This window comes from Talpa occidentalis, unplaced genomic scaffold (genome assembly GCF_014898055.3).
Source record: "Talpa occidentalis isolate TD23 unplaced genomic scaffold, MPIMG_talOcc4v2.1 talOcc4.9, whole genome shotgun sequence".
Taxonomy (NCBI): Eukaryota; Metazoa; Chordata; class Mammalia; order Eulipotyphla; family Talpidae; genus Talpa; species Talpa occidentalis.
In genome coordinates this window covers 105204254-105227340 of record NW_023605305.1, presented here as the reverse complement: position 1 = coordinate 105227340, position 23087 = coordinate 105204254, and the positions used below count along the sequence as shown (strand labels likewise).

General features: G+C 36.4%; 1 protein-coding gene across 2 annotated transcripts in view; it reads left to right on the top strand.

Moving 5' to 3' along the window:
- The window catches only part of VAV3 (vav guanine nucleotide exchange factor 3), a 297763-nt gene that overhangs the window by 197030 nt on the left and 77646 nt on the right, over positions 1 to 23087 (top strand). For both annotated transcript variants that reach the window (XM_037498172.2, XM_054690826.1), the window contains exons 18-19: positions 3756 to 3781; positions 7588 to 7633. In XM_037498172.2, coding sequence (XP_037354069.1) covers positions 3756 to 3781; positions 7588 to 7633 — 72 coding nt within the window. The remainder of the gene's footprint in view (positions 1 to 3755; positions 3782 to 7587; positions 7634 to 23087) is intronic.

Genomic DNA, 23087 nt, shown 5'->3' with positions numbered 1-23087 from the left:
CTTTTCTGTGGCCCCTTTTGAGGTAAACAGTCTTACTGGACATTGATTTGTTTAGTCTTAAGAAATAGAACTTCAGATAAGAGACAAAGCAAATTGTGTAATAATGTATGCACTGAGAGTTATTGGTATTGGAAAAACAAATATAATAGGTCTGAATTTTATGTTTAAACAAATGAATTATATAATGTGAGTCTAAAGCCAGTGAAAATCATTTCTCTTACACAAATATTCATGTTGAGCCCTGTACTGCCTGGAAGCTGGAGTTCTGCAGAGGCTCCAGCACCTCAGTAACACCATTTCTCCGAATTACAATAAACCCGTTGGGACATGATGAAAGAATACAAGGTATAACCCCTTGAGGGCTAGTGAGTCACCATCTAGAAAGGTTCTTGAAAGGGTAAGAACATTTTATAGTTTGATCAATAGGAGACAAGAAATAGACTGCAGGGTAGAGACAAGTTGAGGATTAAAATCTTTTGGAAACTTGAAGAATTGAATTACTATCCTAAGAAAGTTCCCAGGGGAAAAATACAGAAAAGGAGTGAGACGTTCCATCAGATCTCACCCAGCAACCTTTCTGTTGATATTTGCTTAGAATTCATTCAAATTAGATTTGATGATCATCAGCCCTGACTATGGTAGTCCCGATGCAGAACTGTGGACCCCAGAGTTTTTCATGGAACCTAGCCTCCACCATAAGAGTTTTGGGTGTTTATCAGCAGGAGGTGGTGGATGGTGTTACAATTCAAAATTAGAGCAACTTTTCCATTGAATATTTTATACAAAGAGGCACTTACCTTTCTTTTTTGTGTGGGGGGGCAGGATGACTTTTACTTTGAAATGTCTGAGACAATGTTACAGTAGGGTTTTTTTTTTCCTCTCATCACTGTTATTTTTAGTATAAATTAACAAAATTCCTTTAATACGATTATCAGAATTTAAATTGTTGGTAGGAGACAATCATTTCAGCTGAATGGTCATTAGGGTAAGCATATATAGCCTGATAATTTCTGCACTAAGAACATGTTCTGAATGGATTTCAGTTCTTTGACTTTTGCCCTATCAGAAAGTTTATAGAATGCTACCATGAGACATGACAAATAAAAATGCAGACTTTCAAGACCCATCAGAATGCAAACTGTTTTGTGTTAAGCTATACAAGAGATGGTCCTTTTTCTGGGCAGCAGGATGAGAGTGTTGCACAGATGTGGTGGCCATGAAGCCAGGGAGTGGCAGCAAGGGAAGATAAGGCCCAGTTAATGACTTATGTCCTTAGAATTAAAGTTGCATCTAACACAAAGCCCCCCTCCATTTTTTTCTATCTGTACTACACAGAGGAGGCATCGTATAGAGCAGATCTTAATGCATGTAGTCAGAATTATGGGGAAAGCTGATTTGTTCGATGAGATGCCAAAGAAAGTAGACAAGAATCAGGAGATTTTTATTATTATTATTAATTTATTTTTGTACATTGTTTGCTTTTTCCTTCCATAGAATTTACACCACCAGTTCTCCCGTGCGCCATCACTGTAGTCCCTTGTGTTCTTCCCGACCTTGCCCTGATCTCTGTCCCTCTCCCTCCCATGCAGAATGTCTCAAATTTACGGGGGAGAGTTGAATAGGGGAATCAGCCGAGTCTAATTTGTTCTTCATTGAATACTAAGTCCTGTTCATACCTCATCTGGACCACACACCCTCTTGAATTCTCTGATAGATGCTCATTCATTCAGCCGTCTGACTGGCTTGCACTTGAAAACTATGCAATTAGTTATAAAAAGCCTATAGTTGAGGGCCTTCTGTCCCTGCATTTGTTTTCTGAGTGAAGACGTGCAAATGTCTGCATAGCCAAATAACCACCTTAGATACCATCATTTCCTCTTCCTGAGGAACACCAGGTGACCTCATGGAACATGGTATAACATCTGTAGTCACATAGGTTATCATGACTTTTACCCCCAAAAATATGTTTAAAGCATATTGTAAAAAGCTCTATTTCACCAGGGCATAAAACACTTCGAAACAGAGTCAGAAAAAATATGACACTTTGAATTAAAATTAAGGTGTATACAGTTATGAATACTAAGTCTGAAATATCCAAGGTTTTCCCATTTTAGAGGTCATCTAAAAATATCAAAGCTTTCCCCAGTCTCTTTGGATGGAAACTTCAAACTCTCCTTCTATTTGGTCCTTCTTATAAATGTGTAATTTCTGGTTCAGACTCTTTCTCTAACCAATAGAAAAGTAGTTTAGGGCTATTCTTACATACAGGTCTTCTGGTCAAACCAGTGAAACAGGTATGAAAGCTGCTCTGTTAGGATCGCAGGTTCACTTAATCTGGTTTCAATGTCTGGGCATGATCTCCTGTCAAATAATTCCTTTTAGACCTTCTCCTAAACCTATCTTCGGAGACTGTTTCTCTTCTGAAACATTGCATCTTTCTAATGGAGAGGAAAGAGCTTTCTGTCCAGGAATACCACTTTGTGAAGGTCAACTTCTCACCTGTAAAGATGCCTTCAATAGAAGACAGTCATCCATGAAAGCTGACAAGATAGAGTTTGATATTGACAAAGGAATGCAGACTTAGTTTTTCTCCAGAAAGGTGGCTTTTTGCCTTTTTTTGCCCAAGATTTCTCCATTTCCATTAGTCAGGAGTTGCCCTTTAAAAAAAATAAAACCTTCTGTTCCATGCCCCAGGCAGTCTTCCTGTGGAAAGTAACTGGTGGCAGCCAGTTGGGTGCTGTGATTGACTTCTCTCCTTGAACTCTGATTATGGGGCTTCTTGATTCTTGATTCTTGGGGCTCTTAAAGAAACAACCCACAGCACTCTTATTTGTGTTTGCCCTTTCTCTCCTGATGTTCCCCTCAGCTTCTTCTTTTCTCAGCTACTTCTTCAGAGGATCATTTTGGATGGGAAAAGTATAAGCATAGGCCAAAAACAAAGTGTCTTCACAATATGGAGAAGGTATATGTATAGATGCTTCTAGGTCAAGGAAAGGAAGCAAAACTATTATCTGACAGTTTTCCATGCTCAATATCTGCCTTTACCCTCAGAGTGACCCTTTGCCCTCTGCCATGTTACTCACATGAAGATATCAGGGATCTTTATAGCTGTTGGTGGTCGTTCAAGAACCGAAATGTAGTGAACAGACTTTCTGCTATTTACAGCCAGGTAAACCGGGGATGACAGGAAAAATTAGCATTGGAATCGAACCGGACAGTGTTGTATTTCCATGTTTGAATCAAACTGTAATCCTCCCAAATTTAAAAGTGAGAGCCACTAAATTGTCAAAAAAAAAATAATAATGCAGTGTTGTGCTACATGAAATTCACAATTGTTATAGTCAATGCACTATCTTTGTAACTTAGTGTGTTTATAGTCTATAGTTTGTAGTCATATAGTCTGTTAAAAGACAGGTTTCTAGCTTTCTCTCATGCACATAAATGTAGTATAAACCGATGTTTTAAGGAGCTTTATGGGTTGGATTGACATTGCTTAATAAACAATTGAAAAAGTTAAGCATGACCTAGAAGTCATTTAGAAGTATGAGTCATTTTCCTGACAAGCCAATAAGGCAAGAGAACCTGGGTTGCAAAACAATTACTAGCCCAGCCTGAGGGACCCTGGAAATATATTACAGGTATCAGTTAGGAAAACAAAGCAGTAGTGTTTTACCACACTGCAGAGAACAAGCTAAGGTTTCTAACCAAACAAAATAACTTTGCACTGACAATGCCAATTTTTACATTTGTTTCAGAACAAGGAACCCTCAAACCACCTGAGGTAAGATTAACATTTAAACATTTTTATGTAACTTTTGCATTTCAGGTTGTTTGTGAACTTAAACAGGATTGCGCTTTTAGAATGTTAAATGTGCCTTCTAAAATGGGTAGAAACAGAGATTGAGCAACCAAATGCTTATGAATGAAATGCACGGTTTAAGTCTGGAATTTTTCAAAAGATCTTTATAGATAGAGAAAAAAAAATGTGAGTATTTAACCACAAAATGTATGTGAAATGGGACATTTCTGAATCTTAATGTACTTTATTCAGGTAAAATTCTAATAAGCTGCAGTGTTATAGCACTAATATAGGCATACATTTCCCAGTCTCCTGCTGCAGAATTCCACAAAACCCCAAGATTTATAAGACGAATGCACCTAAAGATGCATTGGAATGAATAGCTTTGATTCTGTTATGTACAGAAAGAATAGTAACCCTCATCCCAGGAAGACCTGTCCCCTGTCTTGGAAAATTGTGTCCATGTTCAACATTTGCTAAATTGAAAAATGCTACCATTGCTCACGTAAGGATGTGGCTTCATGTTTCTGGTAGTTTTCATTTGAGCACAAACATGACTGGTATCATGTCCTATTGGTCAAATCAAGATCTGATAACATTTCCTTTTGGTTTAACAGAGACTGTAAGGTATAATGGCTTTCAAGTGTGTGATTCTTGTCACTTCTCAGAATAAAGCTATTTTAAAAAAAAATTACTAAAAAAATCTATGCTAGATTACAGATAACCATCACTTTGGTTTTCAACCAAAAGTAAAAATTCTTTGCCTGACTGCCTCCAAATAATGTCATTATCAGAGAATATGAAAACATAGCATGTGTGATCATTTGTGTTATCTGAGAATTTCAGAATCAAAGAATGACAAAAAAGTCTGCCAGTTTATTTCAACATGTAGCAATATCTTGTTAAAAGTTTAGTACTATTAGTATGTCTTTAACAGACAGGCATTTATATAGTTGGTCAAAATATTGAAAACTATAGAAAGATGTCAAATACAAGGTAATTGTTTCTGCTTTCTTGCATTAAGTACATAATGTATCATCTACAGTCTTAAGAGTGTGATAAAAGGATATGTATATACATCTGTTCCCTGTGTTACTTGACTGTATTTTAGAATCTAGAATCTAGTCAAACATTGTATAATAATATAATAGTATTTTTAAAACATATCATGTCAGTTCTTCCAGAGGTAAAATAAAATAATGCAAAATTTCTTTCCATGTTTAATTGCTAGGTAAGATTTTTTGCCTGGAAGGGTTCTTCTAGCAGTGCCAACAGTTATCTTGGAAAGTAGACTTTTTAATTTTTTTTATTTTTATGCTTATTATTATTGAAGCAGATTTCCTTGTGAAGCTTGAACTTTTACTCAATGTTATTTTACATTTATCCATATATATATATTATATATATATAATATATGTATTTTCCCTCCAAGGAATATGATTTCACTTGATTTTATTAAAGTTATGTAAAGTGGGTGTATTTACAAAAAGAAAGTGTGCTAAGAAGTGGTGGCTAATAATTTTCACTTGATACCAAATAATTCTCTCCAAGTTTTTTATACTTGTAAAAATCACACATAATCCTATTATGAAAGGAGTTAATTTTCATGTTGATTTTTTTTAATGTAGCATCAATGTTTTAGTGACTTGCTTAACTTTTGAATGTAGTAAGTGTAATTTTTACCTAATGTGTGATTCTGCTATTAATCTACTTTAGAAGAAAAATTACAGTAAGCTCTTACACTGGCCAACCCATTTGGAAACCTTGACTTGGCTTAAGAGAGAAGTGAAGCAAAAAACATTAAGATGCATCTTTCACTCTGTACTCCCCACTGAGACTGTGAAAGTTACTTTCATTCTCTGGGATAGATTCTTTTGTGAGGTTCAGGAATCTTCCCAGAAGCAACTGATGAAGCCCTTAAGCTCTGTGACTTTTATTCCTCCCCCACCCTTGCTCTTGAATATCTTCAAGAATAGTCCTATTCTGTTCCCCTTTCAAAATAGCCTCATCGTGAACTTTTTATTTTTAATTTCACACTTAATTCTCTAGGCAGTTCTGTTTTCAATAGCCGCAGGATTCTTAACCGTAGGCCTCCATAACCACACCTTGGGTGTTGATCACACATCTCATTCTGGAGTGAATGTTCAGAAACCACCTCTGGCTCCACCCGGCAAGGTTGCCATTACATATCTATTCGATACCCAAATCTAGGGTTTTCTACCTTTAAAACAGATCGAGGAACCAAGCCATTTCCATATAGGAAATGAAATTTTGCTTGTTTTGTTGATAAATCAACAGAGAGAATTAGGTTTCTCTCAAGAGAGGCAAGTAGAGAGGGGTTATTGGACAATAAGGTACTTTTAGTGAAAGAGAAGGTGATAGGCAATGAAGCAAGAAAGAACTCAAATACAATTAGGTTGGTTGGTTCCCCCCCCTTTTTAGATAGATCAAAGGAGATTGAGAAGTTTCTGAGGACTGATTCGTTCTCCTTATCTCATGGAACCCAGGTGTGCCCCTCTCTGCTTTCCTTCCTCCCATGCTGAGACTAGGACTTGTCCAGCTGTGTCCCAGTCTTTTGAGAATAGGTGACAAAATAACAATTGAAATTGGCGTTTTAAAGTTGCTTAAATATGTTCTGCAAAACATAAGTTTTTTACAATATAAACTACTTTTAAAGTCCCTTTGATATATAATACACCTCAAACTTTCTAAATTCTTGTACTGTTCATTGTTCTTCAAATAGAGCTCCAAAATTTTTTCACAACTTCAGATAGAAAAGAAGTTTTCTTTGAAAGCAGTTTTCATCTAAGATATCAGGTGTGAACCTATAACCCATTCTGCTTCCCTTGTTGTGCCTTCGCTACCAAGAAGCCCAGAGCTACATTTTCTTTCCTTACTCACAGCAACTCTCTTTATACTGGTTTTGCCAGTATAACTATGCATCTTAGTCAACATGGCGTCAACCCTGGTTTTAATGATTCTGTTAATGCTTTTACAAATCCATTTTGCAAGTGGTGTTAAAAACAAAAGTTGTATGTTTAGAATTTATCCAATTTGCTTTGACCTAAAAGTCCTGAAAGTCTCTGCTTGATATGGCTATGAGAGCCTTTGGAAGAGTGTAAAACCCCATTTCACCCACTTGACTTGTGAAAGAAAGGAAAGGAGGAAGCCTCTAAGACAAATCCATGGCCAATGTGTGCTTAGCAAAACTAAGTGTGCTCTGAGTGAAAACAAATTTCCACACATAGGCACAAACCCCAACACACATAGAAAGAAAATTGCTTTTGTGAGTATCTGAATTGTATGGTAGTTAAAGACCCAACATTTCATCCAGTTGTATAATAAAAAGTGAAAATTAAGATTGTATTAACTAGTGTGATTACCATAGTTATGAGGAAGGAATGATTTCATACTTGTGAAATTGAGCATGTGACCATACATTGTCAGAGATTTAAAATCTTTTGTTCTGCATTTATCTATAATTTTTGTAATGTACAATTTTCTTATGCATTCCTTTTTTCTGTAATAAGAATTCACTCTCATAGTAAACAAGCTGCATGCCTCTTCTGTTTCTAAAAGTATTCAGATACATCTGATCCATAATTAAAACATCCATATCATTTGATTGCTTGCAAAAATCTGAGATTATTTTGAGGTTGTATGCCTTCTCCAATCTGATCTGTCAGGCCTCAGAAAAGTGCAGCATTTGTTGACCTTCTAAAGTGTCACAAGGTAATGTGATTGAATAATGCAGCTTTTTTTTGCCTTTGTTTTACCTTTCTGCACAGAAACGGACCAATGGACTCAGAAGACCCTCCAAACAGGTGGATACAGGTGTGTTTCTGTTTATTCATCTATAATCATGACTTCAGTTAAATGGCTATGGAAGTATATGGAAATTGCTGTAGAAAGTCCACAGACTGTTGGCCTTTTTTCCTCACAGTTTGGTATAATTTGTGACCAGGAGGGGAAGGTCAAATGTAAATCATTTACCTGACAGTGCTGCCTAGCACAGGGTCACGTGATGAGTAACCACACACTTCCCTTCCCACAGCAAGCAACTGAGCTGGTTATTTGCTTACTAAACAGCCTCTGGGTACCTGGTTAATGCTAACATATCCAATTCTTCCCCTGCTCCCTCCCAAATCTGGATTGAAAATCAACCAACATGTTGACACTTAAAAATTAACATTTTCTTAAGGGGCTAAGGGAGTTCGTAAACCAAAGGTTAGTATCCTCTGGGTTTGAGAAAATACTTTTCTGATATGTGTTTTTGTAACAGGAGAATGATGTTTATGACTTTGTGAACAAAAATCCTTTCTGGAGACAAATTGTTTGTCTGCAGAGAGCATTCATTTATTTTCTATTTAATATTGTGAGGTTTGCTTCATTATTTTAGTATAATTATTTTTTCATCCATTAAGCAATGCCTTCCACAATCTAATTACCAAAGATTGTTTTGTATAGGGTCATATCATTGTGGGTAAAGGTATTCATGGTGAAATAATTCCAAATGTATAAACTTGATAATAAATCAAGTTAAGCATGAAATATAAAGTAGCCTTGCTGGAAAATAATCTGGGTTATATGTTTTGCTTTTCCATCATAAACAGTGTTCACTTGTAAAGTTTAGCTTTCAAAGCTTTGTAGCTTTTAACTGAAACCACACCCACAGTAGCCCTGTCTGTTTATGAGCTGTTTGAGAAGATTTATAGGCGCTCTGTTGCCTCAAGCTAGAAATTGCCTCACCTGTATCCTGAGATCAGTTTAAATTTTTTAACTACAGAGTAAAAATTAAGATCATTAAAAACAGAGGTTTCTGGTTTACTTTTTAATAGTTCTGACTTTCCCATACAATATTCTTTGCAGAGAACTCTGTAATAATTAGAAATGACTTCTGTTTAGTAGCATTGTCTGACTGGACATACATTTCTTTTCTTATTTTTTTGTGAGTTGTAGATTTCTATTCCATAAAATTATCAAACTATTTATAAAAACTAGTTTTAAAATGTTTTCTTATTCTTGTACTGATATTTTTAAATCTAATCCTCCCCTTTCACCCCGGGAAATGCATTTCTATTTTCCTATTTTGTTAGTAGAGTCAGGTTTCACATTTGAATAGTAGCAATTTGTTTTATAGCCAAAGCTTTTAGGAGCCCTTAGATTACTTAAAGGGTGATATAGTGAATTCAGAAATTACAAACATGACAAAGTGGACCAATAATAAAATAGTTTATCCTCCTTTGTATAAACATAGCTCTCCTGGTATTCCTGTTTGTCCAAAGATAAAAGAATTGGTGCAATATGTTATGTTAGTAGGAATATTATATGTATATGCCTATCTATCAACATATAATAGTTTTCTATTAGGTATGATAACTATATAGGTTTTTTCTCATTTTTTCATATTTTTGAAGTAGATGGTTGATAATCTTGCTCTTTGTAGATGCTGTTGTAGTAGCAACTATTTCTCCTTGTTGGTGACTTTTGATGTTAGGTTTGAACTATGTATTTAGGGCTGGTTTTCTTTTCCATCTTCACCTATTTCTGTTGGTGAGTTGCAAAGCCCTTTTGTTAAAGTTCACCTTTGCTTTGATGACTGTCATATGCTGAGGCTGAGATGATCCTGATGTGACTCTTGTTTAGCAGATTTCCCCAAATGTATGGGAAATGGATCATTCCAAGATGTTTAATTAAGCCAGAGATCAGTAAAACTAGGGCTTCCTTGGCATGAGCAAATTACTTCTAAGGGGCATTATTTGCTGTTAGTGCTTTCACCTAGGGACTTCCTTTAATCTTTTCTCTTCTGGCTATTTGAGTTGACATCTCCATGTGTTAATACATTGACTGCTTTCCAGGGTCTCACTCAAGGTATCTTGTAGAAAAAAAATGATCAAACAGTTTGGGAGGTCAAACTTAACACTTCATCAGCCCCATATTTCAGAGCCATGAACAAAGATCTTTGTTTTGGAAAGGAACTTAATGCATATATCTTTGGGTAATCAGTGCCTAATTAATGTTTGTTAAATTAATCAATGAATGGCTTTATACTGCTTTTGTATGCATTGACTTCCTTCTTCCTGCTGACAAAGTAGGCCAGTATCCTAATGGGACATGGAATAGTTTGTGGTAGGCTCTGAGCGACATTACCAGGGCTGGGAATCCAATTTCACTGTTTACTTGCTGTTGATCTTTGGCTCCCTCTTTCTATGCTGTAGTATCCTCATTTGTAAAAGGAGACAACAACAGCATCTATTTTGCAAAGCTGTGAGCATTATATGAGTTAATATGTGAATGTACTCATAACAGTACCAAGTATGTAGTAAATGTTAAAGAGGTGGCAATTATTCTAATAATTACTTTGCAGTAGAGCTTTCTATTTAATATTGGACATCTTAGTATGTATAGGGGAATCAATAGTAGTTGTAAATTATTTCCTTATTATGTTGAATTTCCATTGAAGCTAAAAGTTACATAGTCAGTTTTCAGGGTATGTGCTTATCTTTAAGAAGAGAATCAACAGTGGTTGAATTTTTTCTGGTGAAGTGTTTGTAGTATTTATGAGTCTAATAAAGAAACAAAGAAAGAAAAACTCCCAAGGTTGAAAACATATTTTATGGAATTCAATTCAAACCAAGAAAGAGTTGAGCTGTAGGTTTGCCTTGTGGCTTGTTAGTACATTTAAATACTTTTCTTTATTAAAAAATTGTGGTTAATCTTTACAGATAATATTTGCAAATCACTTCATGGTTTAGATTGTTTTTTTCTTGTGTTCTATTGTGTGTTAAGAAATTTATCAATTTATGATTTTGACTGCTTTTATAAATATAGTAATGTGTTAGATGCAAATTCTGGTTGCTCTTTTGGATTTCTTAAATATAGCAGGATATTTTAATCAGTTTGTACTTTTCTTCCTGAGACAGATGTTGGTTTCAGGAAAATAACACTTGTAAGAGACAGATCAATTATTTCAGGAACACGGAGGTGCTAGGCCTTTTTCAAGAACATGAGATCATAAATCTCAAAAAAAAAATCAGCACTGGTGTAATATTTTTCACCTAATGTGGCACTCAAGGTCAAAGTTACCAATTAAAATTTAATATTGAACTTTAAAATTTTCCCTCTTTACAGTATAGAAGATACAAATTCATTTTTGTTTGCATGTGGCAGATCTATATACCAGAACCTGTGTTCTTTTAATGTAGTTCATGCTTTTAGACTATTGCAAAATTTTCTTCTATCTGTAGAATTCATCATATCTTGTATTAAGTTCACAGTCACTAGCTTTTAAAGAATTCAGGCCTTTGTTCTGCATTGCACTGCCTAAAGATTAGATGGAGTAGATGGAAAAGTTTAGGTAGTTTATTCCCTTTCTGATCTAAGTTACTCATGTGGTTCATGATAACCTTAAGTGGTAAGTGAACAGATAATGCTTAAATTAATTAAAAAAAGTTCTTTCTGATTCTTACTTTTCATGTACTTATTGAACTCCCATTTAGAAAGAGAAAACTATGGCTTAGAAACTCTGCCTTTTCTTACTCACTAAGAAGAGACATCTTCAAAAATAGTCACTTTCACTTTTAGGTGGGTAAGATTGATGCATACATAATGCCACTGCTGTTTTTTTCTTTTATTACTAACTTCTTGTCTTATACAATAAGCACAAGTCATTCATTATAAAACATGGCCCTTTTCCACAAAGAATTTATATTCCTTCTAAGGAAGCAGTAGATACAGGGACAGTCTTGATGACATAAATGCATAGATGTGAATGTGCATGTAAAGCATTTTAATATTATATACCATTATATATTATATATGGTGTAGTGTCATAAAAACAATTGGTGAATAATGGGATAAATATATAACAAATTCTAATTATGTATAAAGAGTAAAAGGAATTGATAAGGGAGATGCAAATATGTGCTCAAATTGATTTTTAGGGAGGTTGTCAATGTGTGATTTCATTTATAAGAATAAAAAAATTGTTATGCTTGCTTATTGTATTGAATTAAAATTTAATATAATTTTTCTTAATGTGTTAAATTCAAATTGATACATTCATTCCAAATATAAACAGAATCATTGATTTCTTCTGGATTTACTTTTAACCACACTGTCCATTTGCTCAATAGAGAAATTTTTTATTTTTAATTTCCAAATAGAAAACATTGATAAGACAAATAATAACCTAGGACCTAAAAGTACATTTTGGTGGAAGGAGGGGTACAAAAATGTATTCTTGAAGACTGTAGTTAAATGAGATTTTTGTGTATTATAAATAAGTAATGTATCCATAGATTACAATATTTCCATATTAATCAGTTAGACCTACTTCTGTCTTTTCTGTCACCTCTAAAACTAATTTCTCATCAAATATAAATCCTAATATAAATAGTGGAAGCATAATTGTAAATGTGCAAAAATATATTTCACATTGAAAGAATGAACTTGAAGAAACTGGGACAATAGAACTCTGTGATTAAGATTCATTGCCGAGAAATGAGAAATCCAAGCTGTGATCGAGTGCTGGGGAGCCTGCTCTGATTTTTAAAATAGCTGATTTGTCTCAAGCTTCTATTAAACTATGGACAATAAGACTAGTTTTGCACTAAAGCAGTTGATTCCCTTGTAGTTATTTTCAGGACTGCCTTTCTATTTCCCTTTACTCTTATGACAGATTTCTGAAATGTACATCACAATCTCTGGCTCACATATATATTTTGGTTTGAATAGGATTTATTTCTCTTTTTAAAGTCTCATCTTGGGTTCACAAAGGGTCACTATTGCTGTCATCTGGCAGGTTTGTCCATACCTTGCCAAGCTAGTCTTTTATATTGCTGTGGTACCTCCAGCATAGGAACGAGGGCAAGGTGAGTGTTTGAAGACAGATATAGGAAAGCTGTAGATGGGAAACAAAGATGGCTCAGTATCATATAAACAAACAGTGATCATTGAAACAAAACATTTGAGTGATTATATATAGAACCCACTTCTCGGTCATTTATGCACTTACAACTTCTATTAATTATAATAGTTATTTCTTTAGGAAATAAAGCATGTGCCTATTAAATATTTGGAAAAAAATATTTTGAAAAGGAAGTCTGATAAACTACTTTTAACTTGGAAGGTCAGGTATGACCTGGGCTTCTCTTGCTGGATCTATTAGCTGTGACCTACTACCCAAATACCATCTCATTATAGAAGAAAAAGAACATACCATCTAATGCTAATTAGACAAAAGAAACCAGAAATTTCTTATTAGCCAATACCCTCTGAAAAAGAAGTAATCTTGTTTTAAAAGAATCAGTTGAATCAAAACTACTGGCTTCCAGTAAAATTATATCCAGCTGATAACAGGAAAGAGGGTATTGATAAAGCAATCCTAAATACTATAATTTTGTATAGTCTTATAACATAGTACTATGTACAAGTAGTGAGAATGGATACCAAATTAGAACACTGCAGTGCAGTTTGTGGAATTTCTGTCAAAGCAACTTATAGTAGCAATTATTTATCTTTCAATGTATTTACTGAATTAGAGTCTTATAATTGTTATACAGATAATTTTTCTTTTCATACTCAGTTTTTTCCTACAGAGATATTAGAAATACATAGAGGTTTCCTGTATTCAGGAACTTGGAATTTTGTTTGAGAGACAAGACACATAGATATAACTTGTCAAACAAAAAACTCTGCAGTATGTTATGAACCACCTTGTGTGTGGTATAGCTTATGAATGCTGTCCTTGGCTAGGAAGGGAGGAGGGAAATTTCATTATAGACTGAAGAAGGGTATAGAACAAGAAGACACCACATCCACCAAGCACATCAATACGAGTTTATGCAGAATGACATTTTAATAAGCTGTTACTAGGTTTGGGTCAGCTTAGTTCTATATCATCCAGTATGCTTTTGTTTGACAAGTGGCAAAAATGTATTTCAAACTAGTATAAGAAGAAAAAAGGAGTGAAGGCTTTACTGACTTAGGTAACTAGGAAGTCCAAAATAGTTGGCTTCAGGCAGAGTTTGATCTAGGGGCTCAAATATCATCACACTTCCATTTTTGTCTGTATCTCAGCTCTCCTTTCTTCTCTGTTGATTTCCTATTAACAGACACCTCAGGCACGTTTGTTTCATTTGGAAGCAAAGCTGGACATTGGCAACTCTCAGCAATCATTGTCTCCACAGTTAGTAATTTCAGAGAAAATAGAACATCTTTTTTTCCTCAGTAAATCTAACAAAAGTCCCAAGGAAGTCTTGGCATTGCCTAGACCGTATGCTCATTTTTGAGGTAATTGCTGCAGCCAGGGCACCTTGGGATTGGTCAGCCTGGCTTTTGTGCCCCACTTCCAAAATGAAGACCTAGTCTTCCCACTAAAATTTGTTTCTTATAAGAAAGAAGGACTATGTTTACAAAAGAATGGGAGAAGGGGACATAGAAGTTTGGTTTGGGCAGATTATAATATATACCTGCTACTATGTACTACAAGTTTCAGACATTTCCTCCTTGGGCATACAGTAGTTAGGTTTTCTACCTCTCCATGTTTTCTTTTTTAATATGTAGGCTCTTATGGTTGATTGTTTTCTAGTATCAGAGAGGTAAATCTGGAGGGATGTACCTAAAATGGGAACTGGAGATTCCCAACAAAGGTTCATCCTTGCTTATAGTTTTAGTTTCCAGGAATACCAAGAAAACAGTTTTATTTTCTCATACTACTGTTGTTATACCCCAAATATCAACCTGGTATTCTTCTTTGGATGCAGTTACTATGCTTCTAGAAGGAGATAATCCTTTGTTCTACTGTTACCTACTTACATATTAGTGTAGATTGGTCTGTCAGATTTGAGAACCGAGAAAAGAGGACCCATTACTTCATGTCTGTGGAGGCAGAAGGCAAGATATATGTTCCCCCAACACCCCCCACCTCCTCATCCCCACTCCCTCTTGAAAGGGTCAGGCCGAGCATGATGGAAAGCCAGAGAATGAAGGCCTTGAGTGTTATGTTGAGGCCACAACCTGCCTCTGTGCCAATAAAGCAGTAATGAGGGAGGAAGGATCTTATCTACTTTTGTCTGTATTAGTTTTTTTCACTGATATCCCTGGTCATCAGAGGCAGCCCCATACAGTGGTTTAGACTGTGGGCTCTGCAGTGGGGTTATATTCTGCTCCTCCACATACTGGTTGTATAATCTTGTTCAAACAAACCTTTTTATCATATCTAAGATGGGGTCGTAGTAGCAGACACCTGTGATTGTGAAGATGAGATAATACAGAAAGCATTTATCTGTAAGGTTTGACATGGTTTAACACAGTCAATGCTCTGTAAATGATGGTAATAGTGATGGTTGTTACTAATACTTATGCACCCCTGTATAAGTTTCTACTGCTATTTAACATCTTACCATAAATTCAGCAGCTTAAAACAAAACACATATATGTTAACTCATGGTTTGTGTGGGTGAAAAATCTGGGCATAGTTCAGCTGGGTTCTCTGTTTCAGTTTCTCACACAAGACCTCACTCAATGTCTTAGCTCAGGCTTCATCTCATCTGAAGGCTCAACTGGGGAAGGAGCCACTTCCAACACGCTTATTTACTTTTGGCAACAAATTGGTAACATTCTGTTCCTTTGGGCTGCTGCACTGAGGTCCTCAATTCCCAACTTGCTCTTAGAGACTGTCCTCAATTATTAACCACATTAGCCTTCCCATTAAGACTGCTTAATTAAAGTATGCAAGCCAAGAAGGTGATAGAGTCCCTTAGCAGCTGGGGAGGGAGGTGGCACCTTTCTTCCCACCTGCCACCACAGAACATGCAGTGTTAGATCCTCTCCTTGATTATACTCTTTTTAGCACAATCATGGAAATGACATCTTGTCACCTTTCTGTTGGCTAGAGGCAAGTCGCAGGTTCGGCCCACATTCAGAGATAGGAAGTAAAAAACTGTGTGAATTTTCAAGGAGAAAGGGATTATTGTTCATCTTAGAATCTATCACAAATTCTCCAGAGGAGATATTGCTATTTTTTGGTGGAGGGAACCACAGCTCTGAGAAGTTAAGTAATTTATCCAACATCACACAACATCTCACTGGTAGAAGGGCTTCATTGTACTGTCGGCTCCTTAGACCTTATTCTTCTAGACATCTTCTGTCTACCCTATATATTTCAAGCTTCAAGCAGAGAAAAGTTTATTTTTGTGAAGTTTATCTGGATAGTACAGTGCAAATTAGCAGTGTGATCTGGTTGGTTTGCAGAGTTCATTAATGGTGGTTGTTACAAAGCAGATTTATGGATGATTTTATTTTATGCATTGTTAATTTTGCAAATGTTAATCTGAAATTGCTACAGTATTTCAATTAATTTGGACGATTAAAACTTAGCACCAGAAGAATCCCTAGTAGAAGATAAGGCAGCTAATTAGAGGTTCTGAAACAAACAACTGTAGACACTGGCACGGAGACATGCTGAGTGGATGACACCCAGCAGAACCCACTCTGCTTAGCAGTGAGGAAATGGAAAGAATAATTTCTGGCAATCTAGATATTAAACTTCAATACAGTTGAGTTTTTAAAGCTATTTTATAGAATTAACTGTTTAAATGAATGTATGATTTTTCTACTCTCATGAAAACTGCCTTCAGATAATTTTGGAATGTCTTTTGGGTAACAAGTGGTAATACAAACACAATACATATTTGTTGACAAAGTATTTTTCAGATGTCAAGGTATTTCATGCTTTCATATATATTGTCTCTTTTTTTTCCCTGAATTTAAAGTTGAGAGGTCACATACTTCTTAAAAATTAAACATAACCTTTTTTGATAAATTCATTTTGCAGTTTGAAAAGTTTATTCTAGAACATTCAGAAAATATAAGGAAGGATAAAAAATTTCCTGAGCCAATTACTTGTATTTCCCCCTTCTTTATACTTTTATTTTGTTACATATTTTTTCCTAGTACTTTTTTTCTCCGTGTATAGCCGTATGTTTATAATTTGTCTGTATTTTCAATTTGGTCTTCTGCTTTTGTCACTTAACTTTCTTTCATGGGCATATTTGTTTGTTTATTCATTCAACCATTTGACAAGTGTGCAGTTTTGGTGTTATGTTTACAAGGGTGAACAAAATATGTTTTCCCTCACACAGTATACAGAGTCATGGGAGCAGAGGTAAGATTAGAGATCAGGGAAATACACGGGCTTTGCCTAAAAGGGGCACTGCATTAGCTTCCTGTGAACATCAGGAAGAGATGTGCAACCTGGTACCCTGCGTGTAAGCTGGGGATTGAATGGAGATGAGAATATGAATGGAGATGAGAGGCTGCAGACACAGGCAGCAGCTCCAGCAAAGACCCAGAATTGGAAAAAGCGCAGAGCACCTGGGGTTTGAGAGGGAGAGTTGTGTACAATGAGAATGAGAGGCATCAAAAGCAAGATCTTTGTTAATCTAGAAATTTTACTTTATTCTGAAGAACACAGTAAACCTTTTAACCAAAGGAGTAGACTGATCAGCTAGGACAAATATGAAGAATTATCCTGATCATACTGTGAATGGTATCTTGAATCATGTATAATCTACAGAATAATATGATGTGGTTTTTAGCACAGTATATTATTAGACAGTGGTCTAATTTTTGCTGTTAAAAATACTGCTTTGAGAAAAATCTATGCATCTTCTCAAGTGGCTGATTATTATTCATTTAGAAAGGAATCATAGAAGTAGAATCTCTGGTTCAAAACATGAATTTCTTGATTGTGTATGTTGCTAAATTGCCCTTTAGTATTGTGTTGAATTATATTCCCACAGTCACTGATACATGAAAATGTTTTACTCGGGAACACGCCAGTGGGTGTCCAGACACCAGCATTTGCTTTTAGCTCCCTTGTGTTTTATTTATTTATTTATTTTCCATTGGGGTATTATGCTTTTCATTAATTCAACTGATTGTTCCCAGCCTTTCCAGCCAGGTATTGCTAGGTCCTCTTTACTTCTTTTTTAAAAATTTATATCTTTTGTATCATTGTGTATGCCCTGTAAAATTCCTACCACCAGCCCCATAGTGTTTTAAATGGCCACAAGGAATCACATGATGCTTTGATTTTAGGACAGAACTTCTCTTTTTGGAATTGGAAATGTTTCAGTTTGTTTAGAGTGCATTGACAGGATTAGATAGATGCAAATGAAAATATTTATGCGTTTCTCCATCACTACCTACCATTGTAATGCTGATGTTAGAGCTTCTAATTCCCAGAGGCAGAGACTTGTATTTAAAACATGGAATTCCATGCTTTTGGGGTCCCATACTTAAAAAGTTGTGTAAGTATATAACTTCCATTTAAATTCAAGCAGTATCCAATAACAGAATCTGGCCAGTGATTCTGAAAGAATCTCTTGGAATCTCAGACTGTTCAAGGATGTTTTTTTCTAGCAAAACAGGAAGAAGTTGGAAAAAAGCATATGGACTCAGGTTGAGCATATGATGTGTTTTCAACTTGAATCGGCACTTTACTCATATTTGTAGTGTGACTGAAAATTAATTTTGGTGAAGGCTTTGGATTTGAGAAAGGAAAAAAAAAAAACCCTATCTGGGACTAAATCAACATTTTTGGCATCTCATTAATCACTGCCTTATGTAACCATTTTTCCCACCTAAGGAGAAACTACTGGGATGAGAAAAGTTTATAATACTAATGCCAAGTGCAGATCTTTCCTCTCCAAAAAGGAGTTCATTAATCATCATCGAAGCACAAGAACAAACATACTTTGTGTCTCTTGCCAATTTTTTTTCAATAACATTTCTGAAAGGATTTAAAAAAAAAAACCTTTCAGTATCTGAAAGGTTTTAATTTTGCTGTTATTTAATTTGCGATAATGTTATGTAAATTTAACATGCTCTGAGGATGCCTGTGTATAGTATATAGCAATAAAGTATAATGATTGAAATTGGGCCCCCGAATTGAAGTCTTGATACAGATTCCTGACTCCATTACTTCCTGCCTGTGTGATTTTAACAGCAAAACACTCCAGACAGCACAACTGGCCAGTGACTGTAATGACACAGTTTTACTCTCCCTGGTAGGAAGCAGACAGGCTTGCTTGAAGTTTGAACTCATGGGTTCCAATCCAGGAGGCTGTGCAAATCTTTGGGGAGGTTAATAGCCTCAGTTTTCTTATCTGTAAAATGTGGAGAGAAATAGTTGCCTTACCTACATCACAGGATTATGAAATTGGCCAAATGAGATAATGCCCTAATCAAGATAAAAAACTGAGCCTCTTTATGACATACAAACTTCTGCAATATAATAAAATTAAAAAATAAGTGCCAAGTTGTGAAATACTTGGCAAAAGAAGGCAAATACCTTATTTTGTCATTTATTTCAGCCTCCTGATGTTAGAATTATATGACTGATTAGAAGTTTTGATGGAATTTTAGTATCACTATGTAGTTGTTACAGCCTCTGCGCAGTTCTCTTACTAGCATTTACTGGAAATTTTGTTTGCTTTTTCTTGTAACTATGTCTTTACATCATTTTATCTATCTCCTAATTAAAAATAACTTACAAAAAATTAATGAGTAACAAAAACTTTAGCCAGTATATGAAAGTATGGCAATATTAAAACAAGAGGAATCATCAAACCAAACCACAAGTGAAAAAATTGATGCACAAATTCAAACAATAACAAATAGAAAAAAAAAATCCTGATGTGCAAAAAAAGGTGGCTCCTGCTTGTTTCTGCTGACGTGTTGGTGAGCAAGTATCAGAGATAGGAATGAATCCAGAGAGAACTTTTTAGGCACTTTTGAAAATGTGTAAATGTCTTACTTTTCTCTCTTAGGATTCTTATGCTTTCTTGTTCTTTTCTATGGCCTGCTATTAGAAACATGTCAAAAACCAAAAGAAGAATAAAAAAATCCAAGGTCACGGTAGAAGATGCAACCATGAAGCTTTGCAAAATCACAGGGCACATCTCAGGGCAGTGTTGAGCAACAATAGTGGGTTAGCCCTTTTTTGCCCATGAAACAGTAAGAGATAAAGAAGAAATCATGTGGATGACACATTGCAAAGCTTAGTTTATTTTTCAAGTCAAAAGAATCTGGAAGAAGAGGTTGAGCAAAGTAGAATAGCAGGAGGAAGTAGAATGAAAGTGTGAAGACAAAACTTTTTCTATTTCAATTTTAAAGAACACTAGCCTAATTCATCCTTTTTTTCTTGCATTCTTCTTGACTGTCTTATCAGCTCTTGAATTTATTTCTTGGCTTTTCTCTGCATAATCAGCACTGACTCCCTCAGAACTCCTGAACCCCACACCCTTATTGCAAAATCCTTGAAGAGAATGCAAGTAAACATGTTGTGATAAGTAGTTTGGATGCTTCCGTAATCAGACACTGGCATCTAGAAACCAAAAATTCCATTGAATGTGTAGTAGTCCTAATTGTAGGCTTCACTGCAAAATATGAAGTTGATAATAAGCCTTAGAAATTCGTACTGAACCACCCACATTCCTTTCAGAGTAAATTTTTCTAAAAAGTGTCAATTTTTTCCATTCTGTACAAATACGTTATCTAAGTTTTTCCTCCTCTTATTACTGCGAGGGAAAAGTTAATGATTTGCTGCACCTTTCATTGTACACCACACTTTTAAAATCTTACATGTGACTTACACCTTCAGCAGCATGTTGGTGAAGTAACCATATGATGAATGCTACATTGATATTTATTCATGAGCTAGAATATTTGGGCTATTTTTAATTCTCACAATAAAACCCTTCAAGGTACATATTATACCCACTTTATGATAGTGAAGTTGTCCTAAGAGTTTAAGGCATGTGTCTGAGTTCACATATGTAATAAACGCTGATGCTGAACTTTCAGCCAGTTATGTAAGAATCTTATATAGGTATTTCTGTAACCAGTGAAAGCATGAGATGTTCTTAGCTAATTTTGGGGTCTTGGGGGAGCACATGCACTAAATCAGTGCACTTTCTAGAGAGAGTTATGTGGTATTCAGGATGACCCAAAGTTAAGGACTTTGCCGGATGCTGCGGGGCAGAAGTGATCCTGGTTAGGGTGAATAAGGGTGTACCCCCATAATTGCTAATCTTAACAGGAGGGAAGATTATGGGCTTGAGCTCAGGACAATAGGCAGGGGGGTATTTTTGTAGTGAGTGGTGAATGGGTGACGGGCATGTGGGGCAAATAAGCAGGTAGATGGCCCCTTAGGTGCCTGTCAACCTGGGTCACTACTGTTCTGGGAAAAGAAAGGAAGGTCCTTCCATACAGCATTCTAGATCTTTCATTAGTGTGTCTTTGCTTTGATTTTAATATGATTAGATAATGAAATCATAGAAAAAATCAGGAAATAACCCCAAACAAATGCAATAAATGCTGCTTCTGTTTTTCCTTTCTGCATACTGTCCTTTCCTTATTGTCTTCATTAGGATTTGTATAGAAAACAGGGCTTGGGCATGACTTTGGCATTTGAAATAATTCACAGAAGTTGAATATGTTTTTGTATCGTGTACTCTGTTGTCCTATCTTTGTGTGTATAATTCTTGCAGAAACCATTATTAGTCAAGGGTCTCAATCCTCAATGATGGAAATATTCCTTATAATAAATATGTTCATGCTACTTTGCATAGAAATCATTTCACATTTCCCAGGCAGGTAGGGAAACCTTGTTGGATGATAGTTCCTGTGACGAGCATTGCCTCATACGGGTATGTTCTTATGTATAGTACATCGGGTGGGAGGCCAGACAATGTAAGTGGCTAAGAAATTAGGCTCTGTGGTCAGGCTTGCCTGGCTGCATGCACAGATCTGCCCCTTAGCATTGCACGCTTGGGATGCTGGGCTTCCCCTCTGGCCTGTCTGTCCTCTGGGTAGGGGTGATATTGGTGTTCATCCTACAGAAATACTGGGTGGGTTCACTGGGAAGTTGCATTTGTAGAGTATCAGCACAGGGTCTGGCTCTTTGATGCACTTAGTAAGTGATTGCTGCTGTCATCATCAGAACATCTCTGGATTCTGGGTCTGGGCCTGTTTGGTAGGCAAGCTGCGACCTGTGGAGATTGGGTGCAGGCTGCAGACTCTGGAGGCTGGTGGCAGAGCTGTGGACTTTGCTGTGCTTTCAAGAATACGGTTCCAGAGAGCATAAGCAGCGCCATAGGCTGCTAGCACCCACATGTCTGGCTTAGGGTGCTCTTCTGAAATGAGGGGAGCATGGATTTCAGAGCAGGGTTGCCTGGCTTTGAATCCCATATCCACTGTTTACCAGGTACGCACCCATGCAAGTTACTATCTTCACTGGGCCATGATTTCCTCTTCTTTAAAATAAAACTCATAGTAAGTCTCATTTCATAGGCTTATCATGAGGTAGAAATGAGTTAGGATGTACATTCAGTTCTTTTTTAAAAATATTTATTTATACAAGAGTTGGGGTACAGTCCAGATGTGCAGAAGAGTGAGAGAATTCACCAGAGACAGAGCGGGGAACAGAACAGGCAGACTGATGAAATACACTGCTGAGGGGAGCAGCGGGCAAGGCAGGAGAGGTCTGCTTCTCCATGTGGGACCCTTGCTGGCCGGCCAGGATCGAACTGGCCCTGCAGAGACTGCACACAGCTTCACAGCGTGGTACTCAACCACCTGCGCTACCAGGGGAGGCCCAGGATGTGCATTTAGTTCTTAGACCAGGGCCTGGCACGTGGAAGGTGCTAGTACATGTTAGCTAGGATTACTTCTTAAAAGTGAAGTATTTTCAGTTATCTTGAGATAAAGTAGAATTGTGTCTAGCATAGAGGTAATTACAATGCTCAAAAGGCTATGGGTAATATTTAAAGGGAATGAGTCATGGCTGCATTCTCAGGAAAAGAAACCACACAGAGTGTAACTGTTTTGGACAACACTGGACACTTTCTTGGCTGTGTCTGGGATGGATTACACTTTTGAAGGCAGCTGGCGGAAATGTCAGTCATAAAATTAGGAGTGCAAGAGATAACATTTAACATAAGCTGATTTTCTTGAAATCAGCTTAGCTCAGACCTTGCGCCCCTAGGCCCTCTTTGTTTGAAGACCGTTTCTGCCCTGAAGGTGGCCAGAATAGTGTCTGACCAGGGGGAGTCTGAGGCTTAGGACCCAGCCTTCCTAGTGCCCATGTAGCCTTTGGAGTCTTGCTGCTTCCAGAGAGAAGCCACATAACAGTAAGCAGCTCCTGGTTCCTCTGGAACCCACAAGCTCACTCTGTCCTTTTCTTCATCTGGAGAATCTCCTCTGTCTCCTTGGGTTGTGT